General features: G+C 36.0%; 1 protein-coding gene across 2 annotated transcripts; it reads left to right on the top strand.

The window, feature by feature from the left end:
* The first annotated feature begins 22,754 nt into the window (after positions 1 to 22,754).
* On the top strand, positions 22,755 to 26,574 carry CRY1 (cryptochrome 1). 2 transcript variants are annotated; one of them, XM_079024916.1, is made up of 6 exons: positions 23,330 to 23,465; positions 23,792 to 23,862; positions 24,011 to 24,229; positions 24,498 to 25,204; positions 25,387 to 26,162; positions 26,257 to 26,574. In XM_079024916.1, the coding sequence occupies exons 2-6, from the start codon at positions 23,844 to 23,846 to the stop codon at positions 26,258 to 26,260; spliced, it is 1,725 nt and encodes a 574-aa protein (XP_078881042.1). In that variant the 5' UTR covers positions 23,330 to 23,465; positions 23,792 to 23,843; the 3' UTR covers positions 26,261 to 26,574. The 2 variants fall into 2 exon arrangements, with proteins under 2 accessions (XP_078880964.1, XP_078881042.1); XM_079024838.1 differs by lacking the exon at positions 23,792 to 23,862 and having other exon boundaries at positions 22,755 to 23,465.
* Positions 26,575 to 26,639: the final 65 nt, after the last annotated feature.

Raw genomic sequence — 26,639 nt, 5'->3', positions numbered from 1 at the left:
TTCCTCAGATTCACTGTGGAGGAGGCAAGAATAAGTTTACGCCTGGGTTGAGTCTTCCTCTTCTTTGGTGGAGGGCATTGAGCTGCCTTGGAAGGTTTGCGCTTCTTTGGAGAAGGACCATTCGCTCCTTTGACAACTTTCTTGTCCTTTCCCTTGTCTTGTTTCTTTCCCTTGGGAGTAGGCCTATCAGCGTCATGAATGGATTGGATCATTTCAGGAATGAGCTCTCTGGGACCTGAGCGACGAAACTCCTTGTAAGTTCTGATGATGCGACTATCGTTTGGAACACACCCATACATTGACTTAGGGATTGAGCCAACGAACTGAAATTTGGAGGAATCAGACACTATGATCTTCGTAGTGTGGAAAGTGCCTATCAAGGAGAGTGGAGAATCAGCAACAACAGGGACATGATACTTGTCCATCGCCCACTTTGTGACCAGCGTCCAAAATCTAGCATAGGAGATTTTAGAATGGCGAGAAGTGGACGCAAGGCTCTGAATCAGCTGCTGCCATAGAACCGATCCATAATCGAGATTGATGTCGTGGTACAACCCATAGAGAATGGTCATAAACAATCGACTCGCCCCATCTGAACCTGCACTCCATTCCGATAGCCCTTTGAACAACACAGTAAAGAAGCCATTCCACTGAGGAGGTAAGCATGATTTCTTGAACTTTGTAACGGTGGTCAGAATCTCAGTGTAACCCATGTTGTAAAACATGGAGAACAACTGACCCACGGGAATAGATTCAGGGTTAACCCTAGACTCATCAGGTTCAAACCCTAAAAGCGAACAAAATCGTTTTTTGGAGATGGAGGACTTGTTATCAAGAATGTCGAAGAAGATTCGATCGAAAGACTTGTCATAGTGGGCTGTTGAGAAGATTTGTGACAAACACTCCATTGGAACGAGTTCGACCTTGGTTAGTGCTGGAACCAGTGGAGAGTACTTGAGGCACTCCACGATTGGGAACATAAAAGCATCGTAGACTTGAGGAGTGAGATCAATGATCAGGCTTTGTTAAGGGCGGATGGGCAAAATGTGGGAGGTAGCATGAACTGAAGAGGAGTCCGCCATTGAAGAGAAGTTTTTGGGAAGATGATGAACAGTAGGAGAAATTGATTGTTTCTTGCTCTCTGAATATTTGGTGCAGTAAAGAGGTAAAAGACTGTAGGATTTACCCTTTATACCGTGGGTAGAGGAGAGAGAAGAATCTATTCCCAAATCTTCTTAAAGAAAAATGAAGCGTTTCCTTAGGTGAGTGACGCGTGACAGTTTAGAACCCCGATGATTACGCAGGAGAGAGAAAGACGGTTCTGTTTCACACGCCTTCCCATCAAGCGCCTTTTGAAATACCAAAAATGATTCCGCTTCACACGCCTTCCCATCAAGCGTCGTTTGAAATATTAAAGCGATTAGACTTTCAGCTGAGTCATCAGCTTATCCTTTTAGAATGAGTTGTCTTCATAGATAAAGAAAAGCACGTGCAACATTAAGAACCACATCTCGTGTACCACAGTAAATCCCATAGCTAAAAAAATATAGCTTATAATTAACGAAACCAGATTTATGGAAAATCAAAAAGATTTCCATGCATAGAGTGTCAAAGAAAAAGAAATAAAGCAACACTTATGTGGGAAAATGTGATGTCAATAAAGACACGAAACAGTGGATCCCAAGCACGAATCTCTTCCTTCAAAGTCAAGAGAGACCTTAAAGTGTTTGTGTGGTTTCCCGTTGAATTACGATCAGACACTAATTAAGAAGTTTTGAAAGGCATCTTTTAATAAGACTAATTTGGGAGGCTTGCGCTTCAGTTCAGAATTCCTGATCTTGATATAAGACAGAAATCGACTGAAGAACTTGTGAGACCAATGTGGTCTGTTAAAAAAGTAGGTGTGGAGAATATTTAAGTAACATGTTGAAAATATATTAGGGTGAAATCTAAAAAAAAAATGGATTCTAAGGGAAGAAATGTTATGGTATTTAACAATTTCATAAGAATCACACAAAAAGAAAATTAGAGATTTCTTGGTACAACCACTTGGGTGAATTCGTTAATTCATGAGTGAAAACTAGAGCAAATTTAATTGTTCACCGTCAATTCATAGTAGGTATTGAATTGTGGGTTTCACTTAGCACGTAGTGGCACGAAGCTAAGATCATAAACACAAAAATTGTGTAACCATAAACCTCAGTGGTAATTTCTGAGAGTCTCAAGGGTTACATGTATGAAGCGAATAGGATGGAGAAAAATATTTGAGATGGTGTAAAGAAACCAAAGTACCTCTGCTATAAAATTAATGACTAAGCAGAAAACTCTTATCTCATATGAGAAGAGAGTAAGGTAGCTCATGATTAGAATAAATGATATAGCCTAATTGGGAAGACAAGGTTTGTATATACCAGGTCAGTAAGGCTTTATTCAAAATCAGTTGAGGCTTTGGGCAACATGTAGTAGCATGCTTCTAGGGACACTTAACTATTAAAAAGTGTGAGAACAATACCTGCCCCATCGATCATTCACAAATGGTAAAAACGAACATAAGTAAATTTTTTTTTTTTTTTTGGATTTTATGAAATTTTTTATTCAAAGAGAAAAACAAAAATAAAGCAAACAAAAAAAAATTTGGAACCGAACCCGAAATAGACCGAACGCTCGGTTCATTTCGGTTTCAAAAAAAATTGTTTGAAAAAGAAAAATAATTAGGAAATAAGTGTACAAAAAAGTTTACAACCAAAGAAACTACCTTTTAGTGATAAGCGAAGACAAGTGCAATAGGAGCGAACCCAAGCACTCGGTTCATTTCGGTATTCATGTGAACCGAACCCGAAATAGACGGAACGTTCGGTTCATTTCGCTTCCAACTTTTAGTTTTGAGAATGAGTTTTTGGTACTGACTCCGATTCCATCATACCTAGTCCTTGTAGAATTTTATTAAAACTTGCTTCAGAAAGGGCTTTGGTGAAGATGTCAGCCAGTTGATCAGTAGTTCGAACAAAGTGAATCTCTACGTTTCCGTCTTCGACGTGATCTTTAATGAAGTGATACCTCAATGCAATGTGTTTGGTTTTGGAGTGTTGCACAGGATTATGACAGATCCTAATTGCACTTTCTGAGTCACAATATAGAGGGGTCTTTTTCATATTGAGTCCATAATCCCGGAGTTGACTTTGGATCCAAATTACTTGAGATGTGCAAGAAGCGGCTGCAATGTATTCTGCTTCGGCTGTAGACAGAGAAACACATGTTTGTTTCTTAGATTGCCAACTCACCAGCTTCCCATCGAGGAATTGATAGCCTCCTGTAGTGCTTTTCCTATCTAAACCACATCCTCCAAGGTCTACATCTGAGTAGGCTTGAACAAAGAAACCTGAGTTTGAGGGATACCAGAGACCGAGAGAGGTGGTTCGCTTCAGATAACGGAGTATGTTTTTCACTGCAAGCATGTGTGGTTCACGAGGATTCGCTTGAAACCTAGCACAATAGCACACAGAAAACATTATATCAGGCCTGCTGGCTGTGAGGTACATCAGGGAACCAATCATTTGGCGGTATAGCGTTATGTCGACTGCCGGTTTTTCCAAGGATGGTGTGAGCTTGGTGCCGAATGCCATAGGGACTTTGACCTTTGAATCTCCCATCATGCCGAATTTAGCAAGAAGAGTCTTGGTATATGCTTCCTGGTTGATAAAGATCCCTTCGGGTCCCTGTCTAATGTTTAAACCAAGGAAAAAGTTAATCGGACCCTTTGAGCTCATTTCAAATTTTGTCTCCATCAACTTTCTGAATTCAGCTGTTAAGCTAGGATTCGTTGAGCCAAAGATGATATCATCGACATAGATCTGAATAATCATAAGGTGGTTACCTTCCTTTTTACAAAAGAAGGTTGGGTCAACCGAACCTTGTTTGAATTTAGACATCTTTAAAAACTTAGTTAGTGTTTCATACCATGCCCTAGGTGCTTGTTTCAGACCATAAATTGCCTTGTCTAGGATGTAGCAATGATTTGGATGCTGTTCATTCACGACACCAGGAGGTTGCTCCACGTAAACCGTTTCTTCAAGTTCCCCATTTAGAAAAGCGCACTTCACATCCATTTGGTAGACCTCGAAGTTCTTGTGTGCAGCATAGGCAAGAAATATTCGAATAGATTCCAGCCTAGCTACCGGAGCAAATGTTTCTTCGTAATCAATTCCTTCTTCCTAACAATATCCTTTTACCACAAGATGAGCTTTATTTCGAATCACGTTACCCTCCTTATCCATTTTGTTTCTGAATACCCATTTGAGACCAATGACTGAGGCATCTTTCGGTGTTGGGATGAGACGCCAAACCTTATTTCTTTCGAACTCATTGAGTTCATCCTGCATTTCTTGTACCCAATCAGAATGATCAAGTGCAATATTGATAGTCTTCGGCTCAATTTTGGACATGAAAGAATTAAACATGTGGAACTCTATTTTGGAGAATAGGGAAGTTTGCTTTGCCTTCACTTGAGATCGAGTTAGGACCTTTTCAGATATATCACCCACTATCTGAGATACAGGATGATCTCTGGTCCATTTGGTGAGTGGAGGATAGTTTGGATCATAGGATGGATCCAATTCAGCATTGACCATTTCTTCCAACTCTGATTGACTATCATCATCATAGAACATATCGGAATTCTCCCCCTCGACAGATGATGAATTATTTAGACCTTCGGGTGCTACTGAACATTCGGGTATAGTTGGGCTTTCGGGAGCTACAGGACTTTCGGGTGTAGCTAGGCTTTCGGGTGCTACCGTACTTTCGGGTGTAGCCGGGCTTTCGGGTGCTACAGGGATTGGATTCTCCCCCTGAATTTGTGAGTCTTGTTGTTTTGAAGAGAATTGATTCTCCCCCTCAACCGAAGTGTCGTGATGAGGTTCTTCTTCTCCCATTTGTTTGGCTGCATCTTTGACAATCTGCTTCAGATGATCGATTTTGTTGTCTGCTGCCTTGGCTTCCGAGAGAGTGGCTTTCTCATGTTCATCAAATAAGTCTATGAATTGATCAAATAAATTGGCAATCGAGGCTGTGACTTGACCTGTTTGAGAGAAAATTTCTCCAATTGTTTCTTCGGTAGTCTTTAGTTTCTTGACGTAATTGTCATCGAACGTCACATAATATGTTTCTTCAATTCTTATAGAACGTTTATTTAGAACCCTGTATGCCTTTGAAGTAAGAGAATATCCCAGAAAGATTCCTTCGTCAGCTTTAACATCAAACTTGTTGCGATGTTCTTTGGAGTTGAAGATGAAGCAACTTGAACCGAACACATGGAAGAATTTGACATTCGGCTTCCTGTTGTTGATGATCTCATAAGGAGTGAGAGAGAAACGCTTGTTGAGATAAGACCTATTATGCGTAAAACATGCTGCAGCAATAGCATCAGTCTAGAAATAAAAGGGAAGAGAAGATAAACTTAGCACGGTTCGGGCCACCTCACACAGGGATCAGTTTCGCCTTTCGAGTTCTTTGTGACTGGTCCCTTTTTCTGCCAACAAGTCTTCGAATTCTTTGTTTTTGAATTCCAGTCCATTGTCACTCCTAATGTTTCGAACGACTTTCCTCAGTTGCACTTCGACCTGCTTGATAAAGATTTTCAGTTTGGGAGTTGCTTCAGATTTGTGCTTTAGAAAGAATACCCAAGTAAAACGTGAGAAGTCATCAACAATAACAAGAATATAGTTTTTACCGCCAATGCTCTCGATTGAGGATGGACCACATAAGTCGATGTGAAGCAACTCAAGTGGTTCAACAACTTTTGTGTTTATAAATGATGGGTGACTTTGACGACTCTGTTTCCCTATTTCGCATGAAGCGCACAAGTGTTCACGATCAAACTTGAGCAATGGAAGACCCCGAACATGACCGCCGGTGACAAGCTTATTGATGTCTTTGAAGTTGAGATGTGAAAGCCTTCGGTGCACAACCAACTTTCGTCTGAATGAGCTTTGGACAAAAGACATATGGCTGGATTCCCTTTGATTGGTCTGAGATTCAGAGGAAACATTTCGCCTTTTCGATCTGATTTGAGAATGACCTTGTTGGATTTCTTATGTATAATTTTTGAACCTTCGTCGTCGAATGAAACTTTAAGACCGGTACCTCCCACCAGTTGAGATACACTGATGAGATTATGCTGCAATCCTTCTACATACGCCACCTTCCTTATTGTGAAGTATCCATTGGTTATCATCCCATAACCCTTTATTGTTCCATAGGAGTTGTTACCGAACTTGACATTGCCACCATTTTGAAGTGATCGAAACTCTCTTAGCTCTTCCTTCCTTCCTGTCATGTGACGTGAGCAGCCACTGTCAATGTACCATTCTTCGTCAAACTGCTCGTCACTGATAACCAGCAAAAATTAAGCAGATTTAGGAACCCAAAGTTTCTTGGGTCCACGTGAGCCTTTAACAGAAATAGGAATGGTAAGAGAAACATCAACGAGATATGTTCGTTTTATTAAGGTTGTTTCATCTTTTCTTTTAATAGTAAATACTTTGATTTTATTAGAATTAGTTGCAGGCGTTTTGGATTCAGATTCTGGTGTTTGGACTTTAGCTTGCTTTCGGTCTTCCTTAGCTGAGGAAATCTTCCTTTTTCCTTTCAAATCCCTTGACGGTCTTGAATTTTGTGTAGGAACAGAATTGGGCTTAGAAGAAGATTGAGAACAAGAAGAATTAGAGGAAAAGAAATTAGAATGAGAATCTTTCCTGACTTGAGGTTTGGAATGATCCTTTCGTTTGCGGTCATTTGGTGGACCGAACCTGGACCTTTGGTAGTTGTTTGATGATGAACCGAAGTTGGATTTTTGGGTGTTGTTGGTTGGGTCCGAAACTGGGTTTTTTATTGTAAAAGCTTGATGGACTGAAATCAGGTATTTGCTTGTTGTTATTTGGCAGACCGAAACTAGCTTTTCGGTTACTGTTGCTTTCGGGACCGAACCTATCCTTTCGGTTCTGTTCTTCACGTGGACCGAAAGTCTTTCTCTGGTTCTCCTGACTTTTGTTTTCTTCTCCTTTGACTTAGAATCTATGTCATGGTAAGTGTAGTGAGGATTTTGGGAGCGCCAAAACTGCTTTCGCTCTGAGAGATTTTTCTTGTATCTCAAGTTTCTCTACTGCTTTTGATTTTTCACCTATTTCGGTTGTTTATGAATATTTGCCTTTTGTTTCAGGTTCTTAGCAACCGGTTCGCTCTTCATGGATGAGGTTTCGCTTATGGAGGTAACTTCTTCCACTGGAATCTCTTTTGTGCCACCGGTACTTGGTACGTCAAAGTTAGTAGGCTTATTCAGAGGTTCGGGCACATATCTACCTTTGGCCTTCCAGGATGTTCGCTCTGACAGACCAACTGTTTCGTCTGCGTTGTCTATCGGTGCTGACCAGAAAAACTCATCACAGCCATCTGCATTATCTTCGTCCACTATGGCAGTGAGTTCGGTTGTCTGATGTTCGGTTACTCCTGTGACCTTATATAGCTGATTGGGAGTTGTTCTTACCTTCTAAAACATGACGGCCTTTTTTGTAAGGACAGGGGACTTAGTTTTGTACAAACGAGCGAATTCCACAGAATTTTCAGAAATCAAGTTTTTTTGGTTTTCGGGTTCGCTTCTGACGAACTCGGAACAATCAACTACGTCATCTACAGAAATTTCACTCATATCATCGTCCTCGTTAAGTTTAGATGCATTTTCAACATCAATTTTTTTTCCGAACTCAAATTGGTACTCAATGAGTCGAATTTTTGTATGGTTTCGGTCCTGAGTTTCAACTTATCATTTTCATCCAAGAGATTTTTAAGCATGTCCTTATGGTCTTTGGACTTTATAAAAGATTCTATTTTGTCCAAACCATACATGTAAGTAGGATTAACATCATTGGAAGATACAACACTTTCACAGTTGTATGCTTCGGCATCAATTTCATCCTCCTTAAACTCAAGGAAGGGTAGAATCATGCGATGTATCTTCTGTCCTATTTCACAATTTAGATGCAGTTGAGTAATGTTAGCATAAAGCCTTTTGGCAATCAAACAAAAAACATTCCTTTGTTTTAACAATTTGAGATTGTCTCTTTGTAAATAAATGTTTTCATGCCTAGACTTAATCAGCTCCAACTCTTTCTGCTCTATCCACATCCTTCGCTCCTCACTCTTGGATGACACCCTGCTTATTTGGTCAGTTAGATTAGAATTTGTGACCCGTGTTTGCGTTAAACAACTATCTAGATTTGAAATTCTTGAATTCAAGTTATTTAATTCCTTTTCATATGATTTTTGTGGAATTTTAAACGAAACAAAAATAGATTGTACCTTCTTGATCAGTTCATCAAGTTCACTGATCTGCACACTGAGAGGTTTTGCTGTAAAGCATAAGTCCTCTCGCTCCTTGGCCTCTTCATTTCCACCATCAGTGTTGTATCCCTTCATCTGAGATACATCGGTCACTATAAGACATCTTCCATCAGTTTCACCACCTTTTGCAACATAATCCTTTCCATGTGAAGGCTTTCTCACTTCATCGTCTTCTGAGTCAGTCGACCACACCTGCACGCCACCGAACTCATCATCATCTACCGAACCCTGCACACTATAAGAGCATTCATAGAGGGATTAGTAGCAGCTTTGTTCCTTTTTATCTCTTCCAGTCTTTTCATAAGACTTGTTTCTTCATCTTTCACTTCACCTTTCTCTGCCATCTTCTTCAGCACGCAATCTTTTGCGTAGTGATTCTTCTCACCACAGTACAAGCAACTGACACCAGAGTCAGCTTCACCCTTCGCTTCCTTTTTCGATTCCTCAACCTTCGGTTCGTCTTTCACCTTTTCAGAACAGTAGCTTCCCTGACAGTTACGATTTTTGTTGGAAGGGAACTTTTTCTTGATGAACCTTCTAGGATTTGACACCATCATAGCATAGTTTTCGGCTGTTAGATCGTGATCTCCAAGATTTAGATCGTCTTCGTCTTCTTCTACACTCTTACCCTTGGACAGAAGCGCCAGAGACCCCAGATTTGAAGCCACGCTTTTCTCTTGCATTACTATCTTTTCCTGGGATTTCAGAATCCCCACTAATTTCGCCAGCAAGTAGGATTTGAACTGCTCGTGTGCTTTAACCGTAGACACCACAGCTCTCCATTCAGATCTTAGACCATTCAGAAAAGTAACCTTTTGTTCGATGAGCTTCCTTTCAATATCATGTTTGATCATCTTGCTGAGAAGATGATTGAAGCGATCAAATGTTTGCGTAACAGACTCATCAGGATTCTGCTTAAACTCTCCAAACTCAGATAGAAGTAAAGTTTGAATTGAGTGCTCCTAATCTTCATCTGTGGAATACAGCTCTCGCAACCGATCCCAGATTTCCTTTGCTGTACTGCAAGAACTCACCAATCTAAACGTGTCAGATTGAAGAGCGAATCGAATTAGTCTCAATGCCTTAATGTTGCACTGAAACTTCTCCTTTTCGTCCTGAGCCACATGTTTCACATCTTTCAACAAATCATGATACTCCTTTTGAGTTTTAATGATTTTGGATGTTCCTGAATGAGCAAATGGGCCAGTTATAATAGCTTCCCATATCAGATACCCATTATCTTCAGATCCAATGACGTAGTCTTCAAAGTGGTGCGTCCAAACCTCATAATCTTGAGTGTAGAGAATTGGAATCTTGGTTGTAGATCCTATACTGTTTGAGATGTTAATGGGATTAGATTGAGAATCGTCCATGCTTGATCGTATAACATGTTATAAGATCATACTTTGTAATACGTAATATTAGGGCAAGATGAATAAATAATGAGATACGTCAATTATGGAGTGACGGCTCAATAAATATCAGTAAATGCGGAATAAACCTTAATCACTTCTTTCACAGAAGAGATGTGTATCAATTACACAGTCTCCTGCTCTGATACCAATTGATGAGTTAAGAAACTCTTTGATCGTTTAGATCTTTGAACAGGTTAATCACAAAAATGATAAACAGTAATATCAAACACAAGAATGAATCAAAATATGTCGAATGATTCAATAGATTCAAGCCTCAGCAGAGCTTGATAAAGAACTTCCGCTGTAGAGGCTATTAGGGCTACAAATGATAAAGATAATATCTTTCAAAATAATTGACTTCTAAATCTTACGTACAAAGATGCATGCAAGCATCTATAAATACTAAACCCTAGAAATAACTCACGGATGGACAGGCCCAATCCGGAGACAAAATGGACTAAAGAGCGAGCCCAAGACGCAACACCTTTCAGACCCAACAACATGAATTCACATCTTAGCCTAATTTTGCCAGTTGTGACATGTATCTTTTGAGATTCATTGAATCTTATCACTGACATGTTTAATCTCAGATTATGTTCTTCTATTTGTGACTGAGATGCCGAAGATCACAAGCAAGATGTGAATAACCATACAAATATGCTTGGTACTCTCGGTGTCATTTATCATCTCCAATTACTATGTTGGTTAATGATGGATTTTGAGCGTAACAAACAATTTTCTATGTGTGCATGCAACCCTAATTCTCGGATCTATGTTTTCTCTAATTGAACATACAACTTTTGAACATCAAATGGAAAACCCTAATTGCACTAGTATATTTTCAAAATCTATAAAATTAGGTTAAGAAAACATACATTGATTGTTATATAACAATAACAATGAAATCCTAGTCTTCTTAAAACCTTGAGAGCAAGCGTTACAAGTGTCACGTCTTTAATAGTTCACACCCAAACAAGAAAGAGAATGAGAGAGGAGAGAGGAGAGGAGGCTTGAGAATTTTTGGCTATTTCTTGATGGTTTTTTTAGATGGCCGAAAATGTGAAGGGGTAAGGACCTTTATATAGGTGAGGTAGCTTAGAGCCAAAGCTAGGGTTTTAGAAGGAAACCTTAATCCCTTAGCTTAAGGACCAAGCATCCCAAGAATCCCCATCCAAGAGCCCTTGGATGAAAATTCTAGGGCCTTCCTAGAAGTTTTCTTCCAACCCTTTCTACGGAGGTTCTAGAGCCTCTTTCCTCAACTATCAATAAATTGTCAAACAGCCCTTGCACTTTTAATTAATTCAATTAATTCCAATTAATTTCTGATTAATTATTGATTAAATAATATGATTTCTAATTAATATATTATTTCCATAATACATTAATAAATCATTTATTTCAATTTATTAATCAAATAATAAATTCAACCTCTCTCCAAAAGTCATCCCGTCTAGTTGCTAGTTATGAGGGCAACCCAAAATGACTGTGCTACTATCAATTCAAGTATATAACAATTATAGTTATGAACTTAGACATCTAATCCAAAAGTTAACCACACACACTCCATTAATAATGATAATTTTCTAGATGCTCATTATTATTTTTTATAGTCAATATTAGTGTGTTGGTTAACCACACAGACTCCACTAACTACATATAAAGTATAATGTGAAATTTTATGGATTATCATACTTTCATATTTTTCCTAAAGTAACTAAGAGTGAGATTTTTTTAAAATAGTTTAGTTACTTTATATCATTATACTTGTTAACGAGACTATGTCCTATCAAATCCATTCGGCTAACGACCATCCACCATACAAGAGAGCAATGGGTAAGAGTGGATATCCAATGACGGTCATTTTATAGGCCGCTTCCTTAAACTCCCCTTATAGTATGACTTCGTGAATGAGTTGTACTAGCGATTTGACTGACTATTCTTATACATATAATATATTAAACTTTTAATAATGTAAGTATAAGGTGTATTTTAAAACATTTTTAAAATACAAGGCTCAAATATTAATTATCCAAATTAAGCAATTAATTAACTAATCTTTAAACCAAATATGATTTTAATATTAATATTTTAGTTAATCAAATAATTAAATGTAATTAAATCATAAGGATAATTCATAAATTCAAGGTATAGGATATCTCATTACCAAGATAAATATTCAGTTTTATACAATTAGAAAATTATCTAAAGTAATTATACTAATCAATTTGAATTAAGCAAAACAATATTTGTTGATCAGAGGGTTCACCACAGTGCGGCATTGGATTACCACGTCATGGCAAAACAGGGAAAAGATGCAGATCCGAAGATCCTTACGTCGTGGCAGAAAAGTATCACGACGTAGTACCACAACATAATGTCGATTCTGCCAATTCTCCAAGTCAGGTTTTGTTCAAGTTTAAACAATGCACTAATAATTGTTAGACAACCAAACACTTTGCTATCACTGATGGTTTTTACATATAATAAAGCGGAATGATTCTTATACTCTTAAGGGTACATGCAACCTATTAGATTTAAGTCATAACACTATTGAAGTAACATTCTATTAAACAACAAGAACTCTATAAACCCTAACTATTTTCGAAAATCATAAACAAGTTAGGGAATACACACCTTTTTTATTATTCTTGTAGATAATCAATGAATTCCTTCTTTAATTGCTCTTGGAAGCAAGAACCAGAAATCTTGTGTCTCTGATGGTTCATACCCAAACCCTAGCAACTAAGAAAACTTGAAGAGAGAGGAGAAGGGAGGCAAATTTTCAACTATGCTCATAGAAAAAGGAGTGGTCGAAAATTAGAGGTTTTAAGACCCTATTTATAGTTGCACTAGGAAACCCTAGAAACCCTAATTTAAATATAATACAATTATTTCAAATTAGGTTATTATCTAATCTCCTAATTATCCTCAATGAATATTCTAGAAACCCTAGAATTACCCTCCAAACCGTCCACCTCTTGAGGAAGGTTCTGAAACCCTTTTGTTCAACTATTGAACAATTACAACTTAATCCCTGCACTTTTAATTAATCCAATTAATCCTAAAATTAATTCTAATTAATTTTTTGATTAATTCTTAATTAAATAATACTATTTTTGATCAATATATTGTTCTCATAACATATTAATAAATCATTTATTTCTAATTATTAATCATCTAATAAATTATTAAATCAGTCTCTCTCTCTCTAAAAGTCATCATATTCTATTACTAGGTTTGAGGGCAACTCAAAAGGACTTTGCTAATAGTTTAAGTATATATCAATTTAGTTATTGGATTAGACACCTAATCCAACAGTTTAGTCCACCTTATAATTTATAAGTTACTATGACATAAATAACTTAAGATTAACCTTTATATATTGTTTTTATGCAACGTTCCCCCAACGAATTGTTGCAGCCTACTATGCAGGAGCTTGCTGCTTTGTGGTGGATTAAGAATGTCTAGTGGATAGATGTTGCAGATTAAACTAATGTTTGATTTATGGTTTTCTTTTTCTATGTTTTTAAACAATTTCCTTATGCTAATGTTTGAGTTATGGGTATCTTTGTCTATGTTTTAAAACAATTTCCAATGAAGATGTAGCAAAAACAAGTTTATACTTCCAAACAATATTTTGTAGAATATTATGATTTAGTACAAACATCGCTATGGGGGTTTTAGATCAACAATATCATACTGTTGGATAATTTTTTGACTAGTAGTAACTTGAGGTTTACTCTTAGACTTAACGTTACTTTTGGCACTTAACTTGGACCTACTTGAAGATTCAGTTTTTGTTGACTCTGCGAGAAACAGAGCATCACAATTTCTGCTTGTATGACCGATCATTTGGCAACAACTACATTTTTTCAGAATCAGACCTTCACCTTAGGATGGGATACGGTTATGGTTTTTAGGTCATTCGGTTTGTCGTTTGTCCATCAATGGTGGCAATACAACCATGACTTCATCTGGTTCTTCATATTCAGCTGGAACTGGAACATGAAACACGGCCTCAATATATGTTGATCAATATGTTTCCATTGTGAAGTATGATGACACCCATGAACTATAGTGTTGATATCTCAATTCCTTGAATACCGCCATAACATGATTACAAGGTATACCCGACAATTACCATTTCCTACATATGCAACAGTGACTTTCCAAGTTTATTATACCGTTTTTCATTTGCTAGGTCACCTCATATATGTATTGATCGATTTGGTATACCCAAAATCTTAGAATTTGTTGATCCTCGTATCGATGACCTTCTCAGCATACTTAATAACATCTTTTTTGCTTTCAACTATAAAAACATTTACGTATATGTTGTCATGAACAGTAAATTACACTACAATTATCATGGAAGTATTACAATATAAACACTTAGATAGAAGTTTGACTTGTAAAAAAAGACGTGAGTGTCCCTAAAACTATGCCCGCCTGGGCGCGAAGCTTATCCAGGGGATGTTTTTTATTTACATTCACGTCATTCGACATGATGCAGCATTTTGAAAGAAAATTACCTCCAGCATTACGTCGCTGACACCACCATTGTTGCATAGTTGCTTGAAAGAAATCAATCAACATTGTTATTGGTAGTTGTCGTGTGTGTCTTAATATTGCATTGGTGGACTCAGAACTGTTTGATGTCATAATATCGTACCAAACCACAGGGAAACACGACCTTTCCCATCTCTCACTATCGAATCTGTTTAGCCATGTACAACAATCATTGGTTAGTGCACGACGTAGCCTACCCAAGATTTCTTTGAAATCAGACTATCAGTAAGCTTTTGTTCCCAAAACAAAATCTCTATTTTTTCTTTATTTCCGATATTTGCTTTCATATTCATCAACAAATGGCGACAGTAGAGTCCATGATATGCATTCGGGAACACGACTTGAATGGTCATTTTAATTGAATTGGCTTTATCTAATATGATAGCCAAAGACGGCATGTCCGTAATACATTCTTTGAGACTTGATAAAAACCATATCCATAGCTCTCTAATTTCAGTTTTCCCAACATCAAATGCAATATGAAGGATTTAGTTATTACCATTTGTGCCTACTGCTAGGAATATGGTGCCCAAGTATTTCCCTATAAGGTGTGCTCCGTCAATGATAATAATAGGATGCAAACATGTTTAAAATGCTTGAACCTAAAAAGTAATTAGTAATCTAATTAAAGAGAACACATATGTATGGACATTAAATATAAAGAAGTCAAAATATAAAAAATATTACCGTGCAACCAATAGCCGCGAAAAAAAGCATTCAAATTTGTTGTGGTCACTTGTGTTTATATGTGTAACCTTCCCTGGATTCTTCTTCACCAAGTTGTAATAAGATAAAGGTAGTCTTTGAAAGCTTTCTTCAGAGGTCCTTCTCAATAGATTTAGAGCATACATTTTAGCATTCCATTCTTGCTAGTATGAAATATGTATAGAAAGACGACCATCTATAGTTCATTGTATATGTTTCCCCCCACAACATATTACCTGTACTATCAGCTAATATGCCCTCCAAGAAGTGACCCGATACCTTTTTGTTGGCTTGTTAGGTGATGGGGACGTAGCGGTGTGTTTGAAAAAGTGTGTTTCTCCAATAGTTTAACCACTTGAAATGTATCGGTAGTATTTTGTTTTGTTTCCCATATCCGCCAGTCACAATTATCCATAAAGCAAATAGCTTCAAACCTTTATTTTGTAAATTATTTCACTTCATATTGGAACCCTTCACCAACATTTCTGAATCCTAAATTAATCATAAGCGCTTCTTTGATTTTGAAGAGTTGGTATAACTTCACATATGACATATAGTTGTGTATTATGGCCCCTTTTATGTTTTTGTTGAGCTAATTCAGATAATGGTAAATGTTCAAGCATACCCTAATGTGTGGTTTGTGTTTCTTTATAATCGGAAAAATAAAAAGGAAACTTTTCCTCTTGTAATTTTCGGGGTTGTAAGGGATTTGTTTCCTCCTCTCCACCTTCAAGATCATCCCCATCAAATTCAGTGTAACTCTAAAAAATTTCAACTAGCTCTCCATGTGGAATTATATTACCATCATCAAGCAACATCTTTAGATTTGCCTCACCATTCAAAGATTCATAAACATCAACAGTAGGGTTAACGTGAACAGCAACCTTACCTTTAGACCTATAATCACCCCCATCTATAGGGTTATTGTAAGAAGGAACATGGTTGATTTTCATAGGTAATAAATTACGAATTTGGTTACTTCCAGCACCAGAAGACTCATTTCCACCAAAACGATTTCCCTTGGGAAATCGATTAGTATCACTTTCCATAACATTATTAACAACAAAAAATTGTACTATGTTAGGAGGAATAATACTAACAAAACTAATAAATATCTAACATCACTATCGTTAAGAATCTACATAACTATATTTGATCAATGTCATTAATTTGATTAGTGTGTAACCTAGACTTGGAAGAACCAACATAACTAACCCAACGAAGTTGATATCATTGCTTGTATCTACACTAAAGCATGTGTAGCCTAGAGCAATATACTGCATGTATTCGTCGATACGCTATCATTTTCCTCCACTAGAAACTGGCACTCAAAAAAATCTTGTATACATACTCATTTCGGAACGTATATGGAAAGTATCAAACACACAAATATATTAAACACGCAAAGATATTGCATACATGGAACAAAAACATACAAATACCCTATCCTAGCTCTCTAAAACATCACTCCGAAATGTACGACCATTCGGAATTGTAGTCCGGAATACACTTTATCAGTCTGAAACGTACGAGGTGTCAGATTCTGGACCAAAATACCCACCAATCAACACAAACTCTGTAACAACATCATAAATACTTTGGAATATCGTATTCCGGATCCCAAGTCCGGAATGAAATTGCATGCTCCGGAATACGATATTCCGAAGAATATGGTCATTTCTAAAAAAATTAAATTAAAGTGGTTATTTTTATTAATAAGCACGTTTATAAGGGTCAGATTACTCAATTTCCCTTGAATTATTATAATTTGATGCATGCGTACTCGAACTTGACCCGATACCGGTATAGATATTAGAGAAAGGGCAAATTATTTGATGCCTATTTCACTTGCAAACAAATTCTAGGGTTTCGTAGTTCCAATCATAAATTGGGCAAGTTAGTAGGATTAATGGCATGCTTAAAGAGCTTTCAACACTTCAAATCATCGTTAGGATTCTCTACTCTAGTTTGGCAAATGCAAAACGTTTCTAGATCTCTTCGTGACAACCTTCCTTTCCTATTCGAATTCATTTTGCCAATTTGAAGTTCATTGTATGTTTTTCAATAGCTAGTGTCTCTTAAATTTTAATTCTAACGTTTTTAAAGATAAATTATTTTCTTTATGTGATTGATTCTGTTTCTTGCGAAGAAATTTATTAGCCTTGTTAATGATGTCATTAATCCTCTTCTTGCCACTTGTAAAAATCATCAACTACATAACCCCCATCAAGTATTGTTTGTCCCTAATTTCTAATTAAATCTCACTTTGGTAAGTAAGACGCTCAATCTGACTGGATGAGTTTTCTTTATTCTCATTCTATGATGACACTTATTAAAGACTTAAAAACATTGTTGAGCTCGAACAATCTCTCATCGGGATGAGCTTTTTAACCAGTCAGTAGTATTTGGTCTGGTTTTCGGTTCCTGTTCACTCCTTAATTAGTTTTCAATTATTCTGGTTCCGATTCGATTCAATTAATAGCCAATTAAGTAACCTTCCTCCATAAAAGGTGATAAACCACATAGACGATTTTTGTGATTTAGTCATCTACCGTAAAGAGGACAAAGCAAGCTCTTGTGATATTTGTCACTTTCATTTTCAGAGATAAAATAGATTTTGGACGTCTTAGACAAATTGTTGGAAACAAGGTTTTTGGTATTGATACATATATCAACAACTTTAAACCAAATGGCCTATGAATCTCATCCACTCATATTTTATATTTCTAGCCAATTTTGATATATAAAAAAAAGTCAAATTGAAGTAATTAATGTTCAATGATGAATTGTGATTGATCAAGATATGTCGTTATGCATGAACAATCAAGAAGGAAACTGCCATTAATTATTCATGAAAAGAGAAAAAAACAAAACTTGAGTGGTTTACATCAATTTTCCAAGATATGAAAACTTTAATGAGAAGAACATAGCAATTAATACTTGACACAATTTTGTTATATAAGATGATGGCTCACTTTGTACTTGAATACAGATTAATCTATTAACCCAACTTATTTACAAGATCTTGGAGCAGCTAATATCAACTTTAATCAAATTATCATCACTATTTATCAAGTAAAAACATGTCCATTAAGTGAAAAGAAGATATACCACAAGATAATATGTAATGATAAGAATAAATCACTTGTACATCAACGTTTATGAGTCTATGTTATAAATTTATAATAACATAATGACTCGGTTAGTAAAAATAAAAAATAACTTCTAAGTTTGGATATCTGAGTTATATATTTGATTATAGACCTAAAATACATGTCATTCGATACTGATTTTGAAAACATTTTTAATTATAAATAATAACTAGATATATGTTGCTTTTATAGTTTTATGTATATTTATGGTTGTGCATAATGATAAAATGACATATATGATATGTTCGACAACATGCATTTGAGAGTTTTGGTATTTGGTTTTTATATAAATAAATAAATAAATAAATGAAAATTAAAAAATTAAAAAAATAATAATAATAAAAAATTTAAAAAAAAATTTAAAAAAAAAAAATTAAAAAAAAGAAAAAAAAGGACTCGAATAAAAGAAAATGTTTTGTTCATGGGTACAAGCTTAAAAGGTTTATTTTAAACAAAATCTCTTAGTGCTTCAAGTAACTTTTTGGAATTTTTATATTTTAGGGATAATGACTTGAAATGGTAACGAACTTTCGACTTTGTTCACATTTAGTCACTAAACTTTTTTTCGTTATCTATTTGCCATTGAACAGTTTCAATAGTTTAGTGGCAAATAGATAACGAAAAAAAGTTTAGTGACTAAATGTGAACAAAATCGAAAGTTCGTTTTCCTCTAAAAAGTTCAATAGCTAAATGTGAACAAACTTCCTATTGTATTATGTTTTAGCAAAGTATTTATTTTTGTTTAATTGTAGCAACATTTGTTGATGAAGAAATCTATAAAATAAAAAAACAAAATGTAACATCCAGATTTCTAGGTATCATAATTTAAGTATTTTTCTTTTGAGTTAAGAAGAGAGACTCGACGAGTTGACACCTCAACTCGTCGAGTAAGGTCGCGACTGATGACTCAGATTAATAAATGGACTCGACGAGTCGGTGAGGCGACTTGACGAGTCCGCGTTGTTGGCAGAAACCCTAAATCTTTGGGCCCGAGCCATATTTAAAGGCACTTATGGCCTTCAATTGCGACTATCTTTCCCATAAGTGAGAACCCTAGCGAACTTGAGTGTGTAGAGTGAGAGGAAGAGCTATCTTGAGCTTTTTGGTGTGATTTTGCAAGAAATGAGAAGAGTTCCAGCAAGATGGACCAAAGAAGGTTATTATTCTGAGTTATTCAAGCAAGGAGCTTCATTCTGAGGTACAAAAATGAACTCCTTTCCTTCCCTATTGTGTAGATTCCATTTTGGGGTTAGGGCTTGAATCACTTCATCTTTGGGGTTTTGAATGCCTCAAACCCCTCTTGCAAGTTTGTGTTATAAATCTGGACCCTTCTAGGTCCAGAGAGCCGAGAATATGAAGCTTTAGTAGAGTAAACCTTGGGGTTTGAAGTTAGGAATCTGGACCCTTCTAGGTCCAGAGAGCCGAGAATATGAAACTTTAGTAGAGTAAACCTTGGGGTTTGAAGTTAGGAAGCATTTATGGGATCTTTATGGTATATATAGTTACTTTCATCTTACACATAAATATAAAGTATTTCATATAAATTACGTGCTATGTGTGCATATTATTTGAATACTTGCTGTCTATGCTGGATGAACGATTTTATACATGTTTTAAAAGATTTAAACGGTATATTTATTTTATATATACAAATATGTTGCTGATAAAACATGAGTAGATGAAATAGTTGGTGTGTAATGAAATAAAATGATGAGATAGGTGATGATAAAAAGGTGATGATAATTAGGTAAATAGATGGTGATGAATAGGTGATATAGGATGAAAGGAGATACCATAACCTTAACCGGCAATGTGGCGATGTAGTCATCTACTAGAGTATAGATGGCGACCACGGACCATTCTAGACAACCCAGTGGAAACACCAGCAGGCCCATAACCTGTAGGTGATGAACTACGTGTTCATGCGATGTTGTAACTACGTATTCATGTGATGTTGTAACTACGTATTCATGCGATGATACTCTAACCCCTTACTATGAATTACGAGTTCAGACGATGTTGTAACTACGTATTCATGGGATGTCACAAATTCTGCATGCCAAACCAATGGTCATAATTCACATCAGTGAGAATGGTTCATTTTTTTTTGTAAAACCAAAATCAGATTGAAAATTTTGATTTTTTTATTTTGGAAAATGTCAAACCATTGGTTTTTTATTTCGGTTTCGGTTTTTTGTTTTTTTTAAATATATTTTCAGGGTTTTGTTGTTTTTTTTTATTTCATAGATTTCTTCATCAACAAATGTTGCTACAATTTAACAAAAATAAATAATTTGCTAAAACATAATACAAGAGGAAGTTTGTTTATATTTAGTCATTGAACTTTTTAGAGGGAAACGAACTTTCGATTTTGTTCATATTTAGTTACTAAACTTTTTTTCGTTATCTATTTGCCACTAAACTATTGAAACTGTTCACATTTTACCCTTATGACCGGTAACAGCCGGTCATAAGGGTAAAATGTGAACAGTTTCAATAGGTCAATGACAAATAGATAATGAAAAAAAGTTTAATGACTAAATGTGAAAAAAATCGAAAGTTCGTTACCCTTTCAAGTCATTATCCCTATATTTTATGTCATTTACATCTTTCAAAAGCATTCTATTTATATTGGTTGATTATTTTTATACAAATAAAAATACAACTTTCAGCTTCTAACTATTTGTCAAACATACTATAAATTGAATCATATTGAATATATGGAAAACGTTAAAAATGACCAAATAACTATTCTTTTTGTCCATTTTTTACTCAACTTAATTTTGTCCAATTTACTTTTCAAAATCGATTAATCTTAGCCAATCAACTTATTTTGTCTATTTCTAAAGTCGTTTTATTTTAGTCATATAAGTAGGTTAAGGTCTATAGTTGGGTGAAGGGACTAAAAAGACGATTTGAAAAGTTCATTACCTAAAAAAATGGACACAAATAAGTTAGACGGTTGAGTGACAAAAAATACATGATTTTGAAAAGTTCGTTATCTAAAACCGAACAAAAATAAGTTCAATGACTATAAACAAACAAATAAAATAATTCGCTAGTCATTTTAACGTTTTCCTTTGAATTTAAAACTTCACTTTGATATAAATTATCGTAACAGTAAATTCAATAGTTTACTTAAATAAATGTTATATTTAACCTTGTAAGATTGATTCATGAAGTATCCACCCTGGCCAGGAAGGAGGATAATAATTGATGAAATTAGAATTTTCCACTCTGGCAAAGATAGAGAAAGGATATGGAGAATGCACTACATTTTGGTGGGTCTCATCCGTTATGTTGCACAAGATAAGGAGAGAAAAGTCAGCAAAAAACGCAAAAAACAGTAAATTACAAAACCACCCTTCGACTAATCATCGACTAGTACATTGTGACATTCGTAAAATTATTTTACTTTTAGTGTTTATAATAAAAGAGTTCATGAAGATCGAGAACCAACATTGCAATAGAATGAATGTTGTCGGTGGACACATCTATGCTTGTATGATTGGGCCAGCTATCCCAAATGAAATATAAAAGTTTTTTTTATAGTTGTTAACCGATGTTAACCGAGTCAGATCTAATTGAGTCAGACTAACTTTTTATTAGACACAATAACTATTAGAGGTATATCAAAAGCTATATGACGGAATCAAAGGCTTTCAATTTTAATTGTGGTATCAAACAATCTAACCGAATCAAACTCAGTCTCTTATCATACTAGCTAGATTAGTTGATTATCTTCTTATAGCTCAATATTTAAGACTCATTGTATTAGTGTAATTTATATTTTTGAATGTTTTTAGTTATGTGTTGTTGATAGTTCTAAAGTGCAATAATTTACGACATGAACCAATACATGCACACTCTGGACAAATTTAGTCTGTATAGTATTTTTATATAATTTAATTTATATTTATATGTGAATCTATAGTGGCACCAAAATTAATTTTGGATCCACTGCCAAATGTTACCACGATAAATGCATAAATTGAACTTTTGGTTTGATGACACTTTTATGATATTCTCTAAGATTTAAAGTCAAAACAAAAAGAAGGGTTGCTATCACATAAATGTTATCAATGTACTGGGGAAGAAAATTGAAAATCAGGTTGAACAAAAAAAATCGATCCATAATTAATAACAATTACTCTTTTAAATAAATGTTTGTCCCTAAAATTTGATAAATTGTCACATGTAGTTAAGATCAGCTGAATCATAAATATAGATAGACCGAAATTCTTTCGTATAAAAAAAATAATGTTTCTAAAACAAGAACCTTTTTCTAACCTTAGTCAAATAGCCATTTGAATGTAAGGATTTGAGGACCAAATGGTAAACAAATATGCATGAAAAAATGAAACCTACAAAGTTTTAAATAGTTTAAGGGCTATTTTTGTAGTTCTTTATAACTAAAGAGCAAAATTCCAAGAAAGAAGGGAAAGAGAACACGAACCTGTGGCTGCAAATTGGCTATTACTACGTCTCTTCTCCTAAACCCCATTGAAACTAACACACCTCCTACATCTCCCTTTCTTGGTGTCTTCGTGTGTTTCTAAATCAATTGAAAACCGAAGGAACCAAGATTCTGATTAGGATTAGCAGTTATTAATTTCTCCAAATCCCCTCATTTATATTACGAAAAAGATGCTCCCCTTTTCGTTCATGGCCTACAATGATTCTTGATCACATGAGTGAAGATCAAATGAGCGATAAGGAATAAAGAGAAGATAAGATTAATTAGTGAACTCTATTATTCTTCAACAAATACCCTATAGGCCCTAGAACAGTAGAAATTCCATGGTTATGTCTACTTGAAAACCCGAATCAAGAAAACAAGATCCGAACTTTATAGTTAACTGTTCACGATCGAAATTAGGATCTGGGTTTCTCAAGATTTGGTGTTTTGAAGGATTTGAGATGTCGGGTGGGTGTAGTATAGTGTGGTTTAGGAGAGATCTGAGGGTAGAAGACAACCCTGCTTTGACTGCAGGTGTTAGGGCAGGAAACGTGATAGCAGTGTACATATGGGCACCTGAAGAAGAAGGTCATTATTACCCTGGAAGGGTGTCGAGATGGTGGCTAAAACAGAGTTTAGCTTTATTGGATTCGTCTTTGAAAAACCTTGGTACTTCTCTTGTTACCAAGAGATCTACTGATAGCGTTTCTTCTCTTCTTGAGATTATCAAATTGACTAGTGCTACTCAGCTGTTTTTCAATCATTTATATGGTTAGTTTATTTTATTTTTTTTGTTTTTTTGGTTACTTTTTATGGTAGTTTTGGTGAGAATTTTGGTGTTGTTCTGTCTTAACTTATCTGGAATTGGTAGATCTTTTTCCCAAAATAGAAAGGATTTTGAGATTTCGGGTATATTATTTTATGTCCTAAGTGGAATTGTTGGATTTTTTTACCCAAAAGAGTATGAATTTTGAGATCTTGTTTACATTATTGTGTCTCTGAACCTGTCTGGGATTATTAGGGTTTTCCAAAAAAAAGTATGAATTTTGAGATCTTGTATACATTATTATGTGTCCTAACTTCTCTGGGATTGTTAGGTTTTTCCCTCAAATAAAGTATGAATAGTGAGATGTTGGATGCATCATCCTTATGATTCAAGAAGTCTTAGGTAGTGTTTGCAACCGAAATCAGAGATCTTTTACTTACCTAATAATTAATTTTTTTTGCGACTAGTATCAAATTGAATTTGATTATATAGCCATTAAATAAAATGTCGAAAACTGAAATTAACATAATTTTGTTTCTATGTGTTTTAGATCCGTTGTCTCTGGTTAGGGATCACAGAATGAAGGAGATTTTAACAAGTAATGGGATATCAGTGCGTTCATTTAATGCGGATTTATTATATGAACCATGGGAAGTTCTTGATGATGAAGGTCGTCCATTCAATACATTTACACAATTTTGGGACAGGTGTCTTAGCATGCCTTATGATCCTGAATCTCCACAACTCCCACCAAAAAAGATAATCTCAGGTCACTTTTCTCATATGCCTAATCATGTATCAACCTCTACTTAAACGACTTAACAACAACAAAATGACTTAACACAGAAAGTCATAGAAATGATACTTGCCCAACGAGCCATGATTATTTACAAATTTGCCTTTGTTTATATTTCTTTCCATTCCCCAAAAGATGCCATCATTTTTTCAAATATTGAATGCTAGTAAATGACGATTTTACCCTTCTAATAACGATTTATTCGAGAACTATTATAAATTTCCTTGCTTGTTTTTATTAGGTGATTTATCAAAGTGTTGTTCAGAAACATTAATATTTGAGGACGAATCCGAGAAAGGAAGCAATGCACTTCTAGCCCGGGCATGGTCACCGGGCTGGAGCAATGCGGATAAAGCCCTGGCGGCTTTTATCAACGGGCCACTTCTTGAATACTCCAAAAACCGTAGAAAAGCCGATAGTGCCACCACATCATTCCTATCTCCCCACCTCCATTTTGGCGAACTTTCTGTACGAAAAGTCTTCCATTTACTACGAATCAAACAAGTCCTTTGGGCCAACGAAGGTAACACCACAGGTGAAGAAAGCGTAAATCTATTCCTTAAATCTATTGGGCTTCGGGAATATTCAAGGTACATGAGTTTTAATCACCCGTATAGTCATGAAAGGCCTCTTTTGGGGCATTTGAAGTTTTTTCCATGGGTGATAGACGAGGGGTATTTTAAGGCGTGGAGACAGGGTCGAACAGGTTACCCATTAGTTGATGCGGGTATGAGAGAGTTATGGGCCACTGGTTGGCTCCATGATAGGATACGGGTCGTGGTTGCGAGCTTTTTTGTCAAGGTTTTACAGTTACCATGGAGATGGGGGATGAAGTATTTTTGGGATACACTTTTGGATGCGGATCTTGAAAGTGATGCTTTGGGTTGGCAGTATATTACAGGTACTTTACCCGATGGCCGTGAATTTGATCGTATCGATAATCCACAGGTATTATATTATAGCAATTTACTTCCATTTATTTGTATATATAGAATACTACTTTCATTTTTTGTGTTACTTCCAGTTATTTTATATTAGAGACAATTGATTCGTGACAAATAATGAAATTATATTAAGCCCTGAAAAACAAGATAATGTTCAATCGATTGGCTATTTATTTTTTTTGGCAGTTTGAGGGCTATAAATTTGACCCGAATGGGGAATACGTAAGAAGATGGCTACCGGAACTTGCTAGACTACCGACGGAATGGATTCACCACCCATGGGATGCACCGGAATACGTGCTTCAAGCCGCCGGAATCGAGCTTGGATCCAACTACCCTCTCCCGATTGTGAAAATGGATGAGGCAAAAGCCCGATTACAAGAAGCGCTTACTCAAATGTGGCAGCACGAAGCGTCTTCTCGAGCGATTCTGGAGAACGGGATAGAAGAAGGGCTTGGAGACTCGTCGGAAACTGCTCCGATTGCTTTCCCTCAAGATATGGAGATGGAGATGGACGAGAATACGCTGAGAACAAACCCTACGACCACCACGATCCGTCATTACGAAGACCAAATGGTTCCGAGTATGACGACGTCGTTGTTTAGGGGAGGGGAAGAGGAATCGTCTTCAGAAATTGGAAATTTTAGGGAAGATAGCAGGGCGGAAGTTCCAATTAATCAAGGTGGAGATGGAGATGGAGAGGGTCAAATGGTGAGAACTGGTAATATGCAGCCACCGATTGATATCACGAGGGCGTTGAGAATTACGGATGATTTGCCGGCGGATTCTTCCAACAGTTCGAGTTCAAGTTCGAGGGAAAGAGATGGAGGTGTTGTGCCTGTGTGGTCGCCTTCCACTTCTAGTTTTTCGGAGACTTTTGTTGGTGAAGATAGCTCATATTTGCAGAGGCGTACGCAATCTCATCAATTAATCAACAACTGGAGGCGGCTTTCGCAAACCGGGTAAGTGTTATGATCTGTAACAACCTGATTTTTGTTCAAAATCATATATACCCAAAAGCCATTTGTTTTCAAGATTTTTTTTAACTCAATGCAGGTGATCTGTGTTTGTGAATGCGAGAAGGTGGAAGCTTGAAGATGGTAGGTGCTATATGGGATGATCGTGGGTCATCATTTTCCGATCTGACCTGATCCAATGGTGGACCATCTGTGGGCAGAAATTCAGATTTTTTGAAACCGAAATATAAAGCTTCTTTGCTTCTTTTAGTTCTGTGTTGTGGTTATGCTGTATAGTAACTGGTAGTGATGTAGTATATAACTTGCATGCATCTACGTGTATATATGTTATATATACGTATATGTGATATGTATATTTATAAGTATGTGTTTATGTTCATTATCATCTTTGTAGCCAGGGTTGTATTTTAGCACGTTGACCAATCTTGTATTGCTGTGTGCTAAAAATGTAGGAATTGTGGC

This window comes from Lactuca serriola, chromosome 1, assembly GCF_051521515.1.
Source record: "Lactuca serriola cultivar US96UC23 chromosome 1, Lser_US96UC23_V15, whole genome shotgun sequence".
In the NCBI taxonomy this organism is placed as follows: Eukaryota; Viridiplantae; Streptophyta; class Magnoliopsida; order Asterales; family Asteraceae; genus Lactuca; species Lactuca serriola.
This window is presented reverse-complemented; position numbering and strand designations above follow the sequence as displayed.

Coding starts and splice junctions, on each gene's coding strand:
- CRY1 (XM_079024838.1), top strand. CDS start 23,156: ATGTCGGGTGGGTGTAGTATAGTGTGGTTTAGGAGAGATCTGAGGGTA. Junction 23,466..24,010: donor GTTTTTCAATCATTTATATG/GTTAGTTTATTT, acceptor TATGTGTTTTAG/ATCCGTTGTCTCTGGTTAGG. Junction 24,230..24,497: donor ACCAAAAAAGATAATCTCAG/GTCACTTTTCTC, acceptor TGTTTTTATTAG/GTGATTTATCAAAGTGTTGT.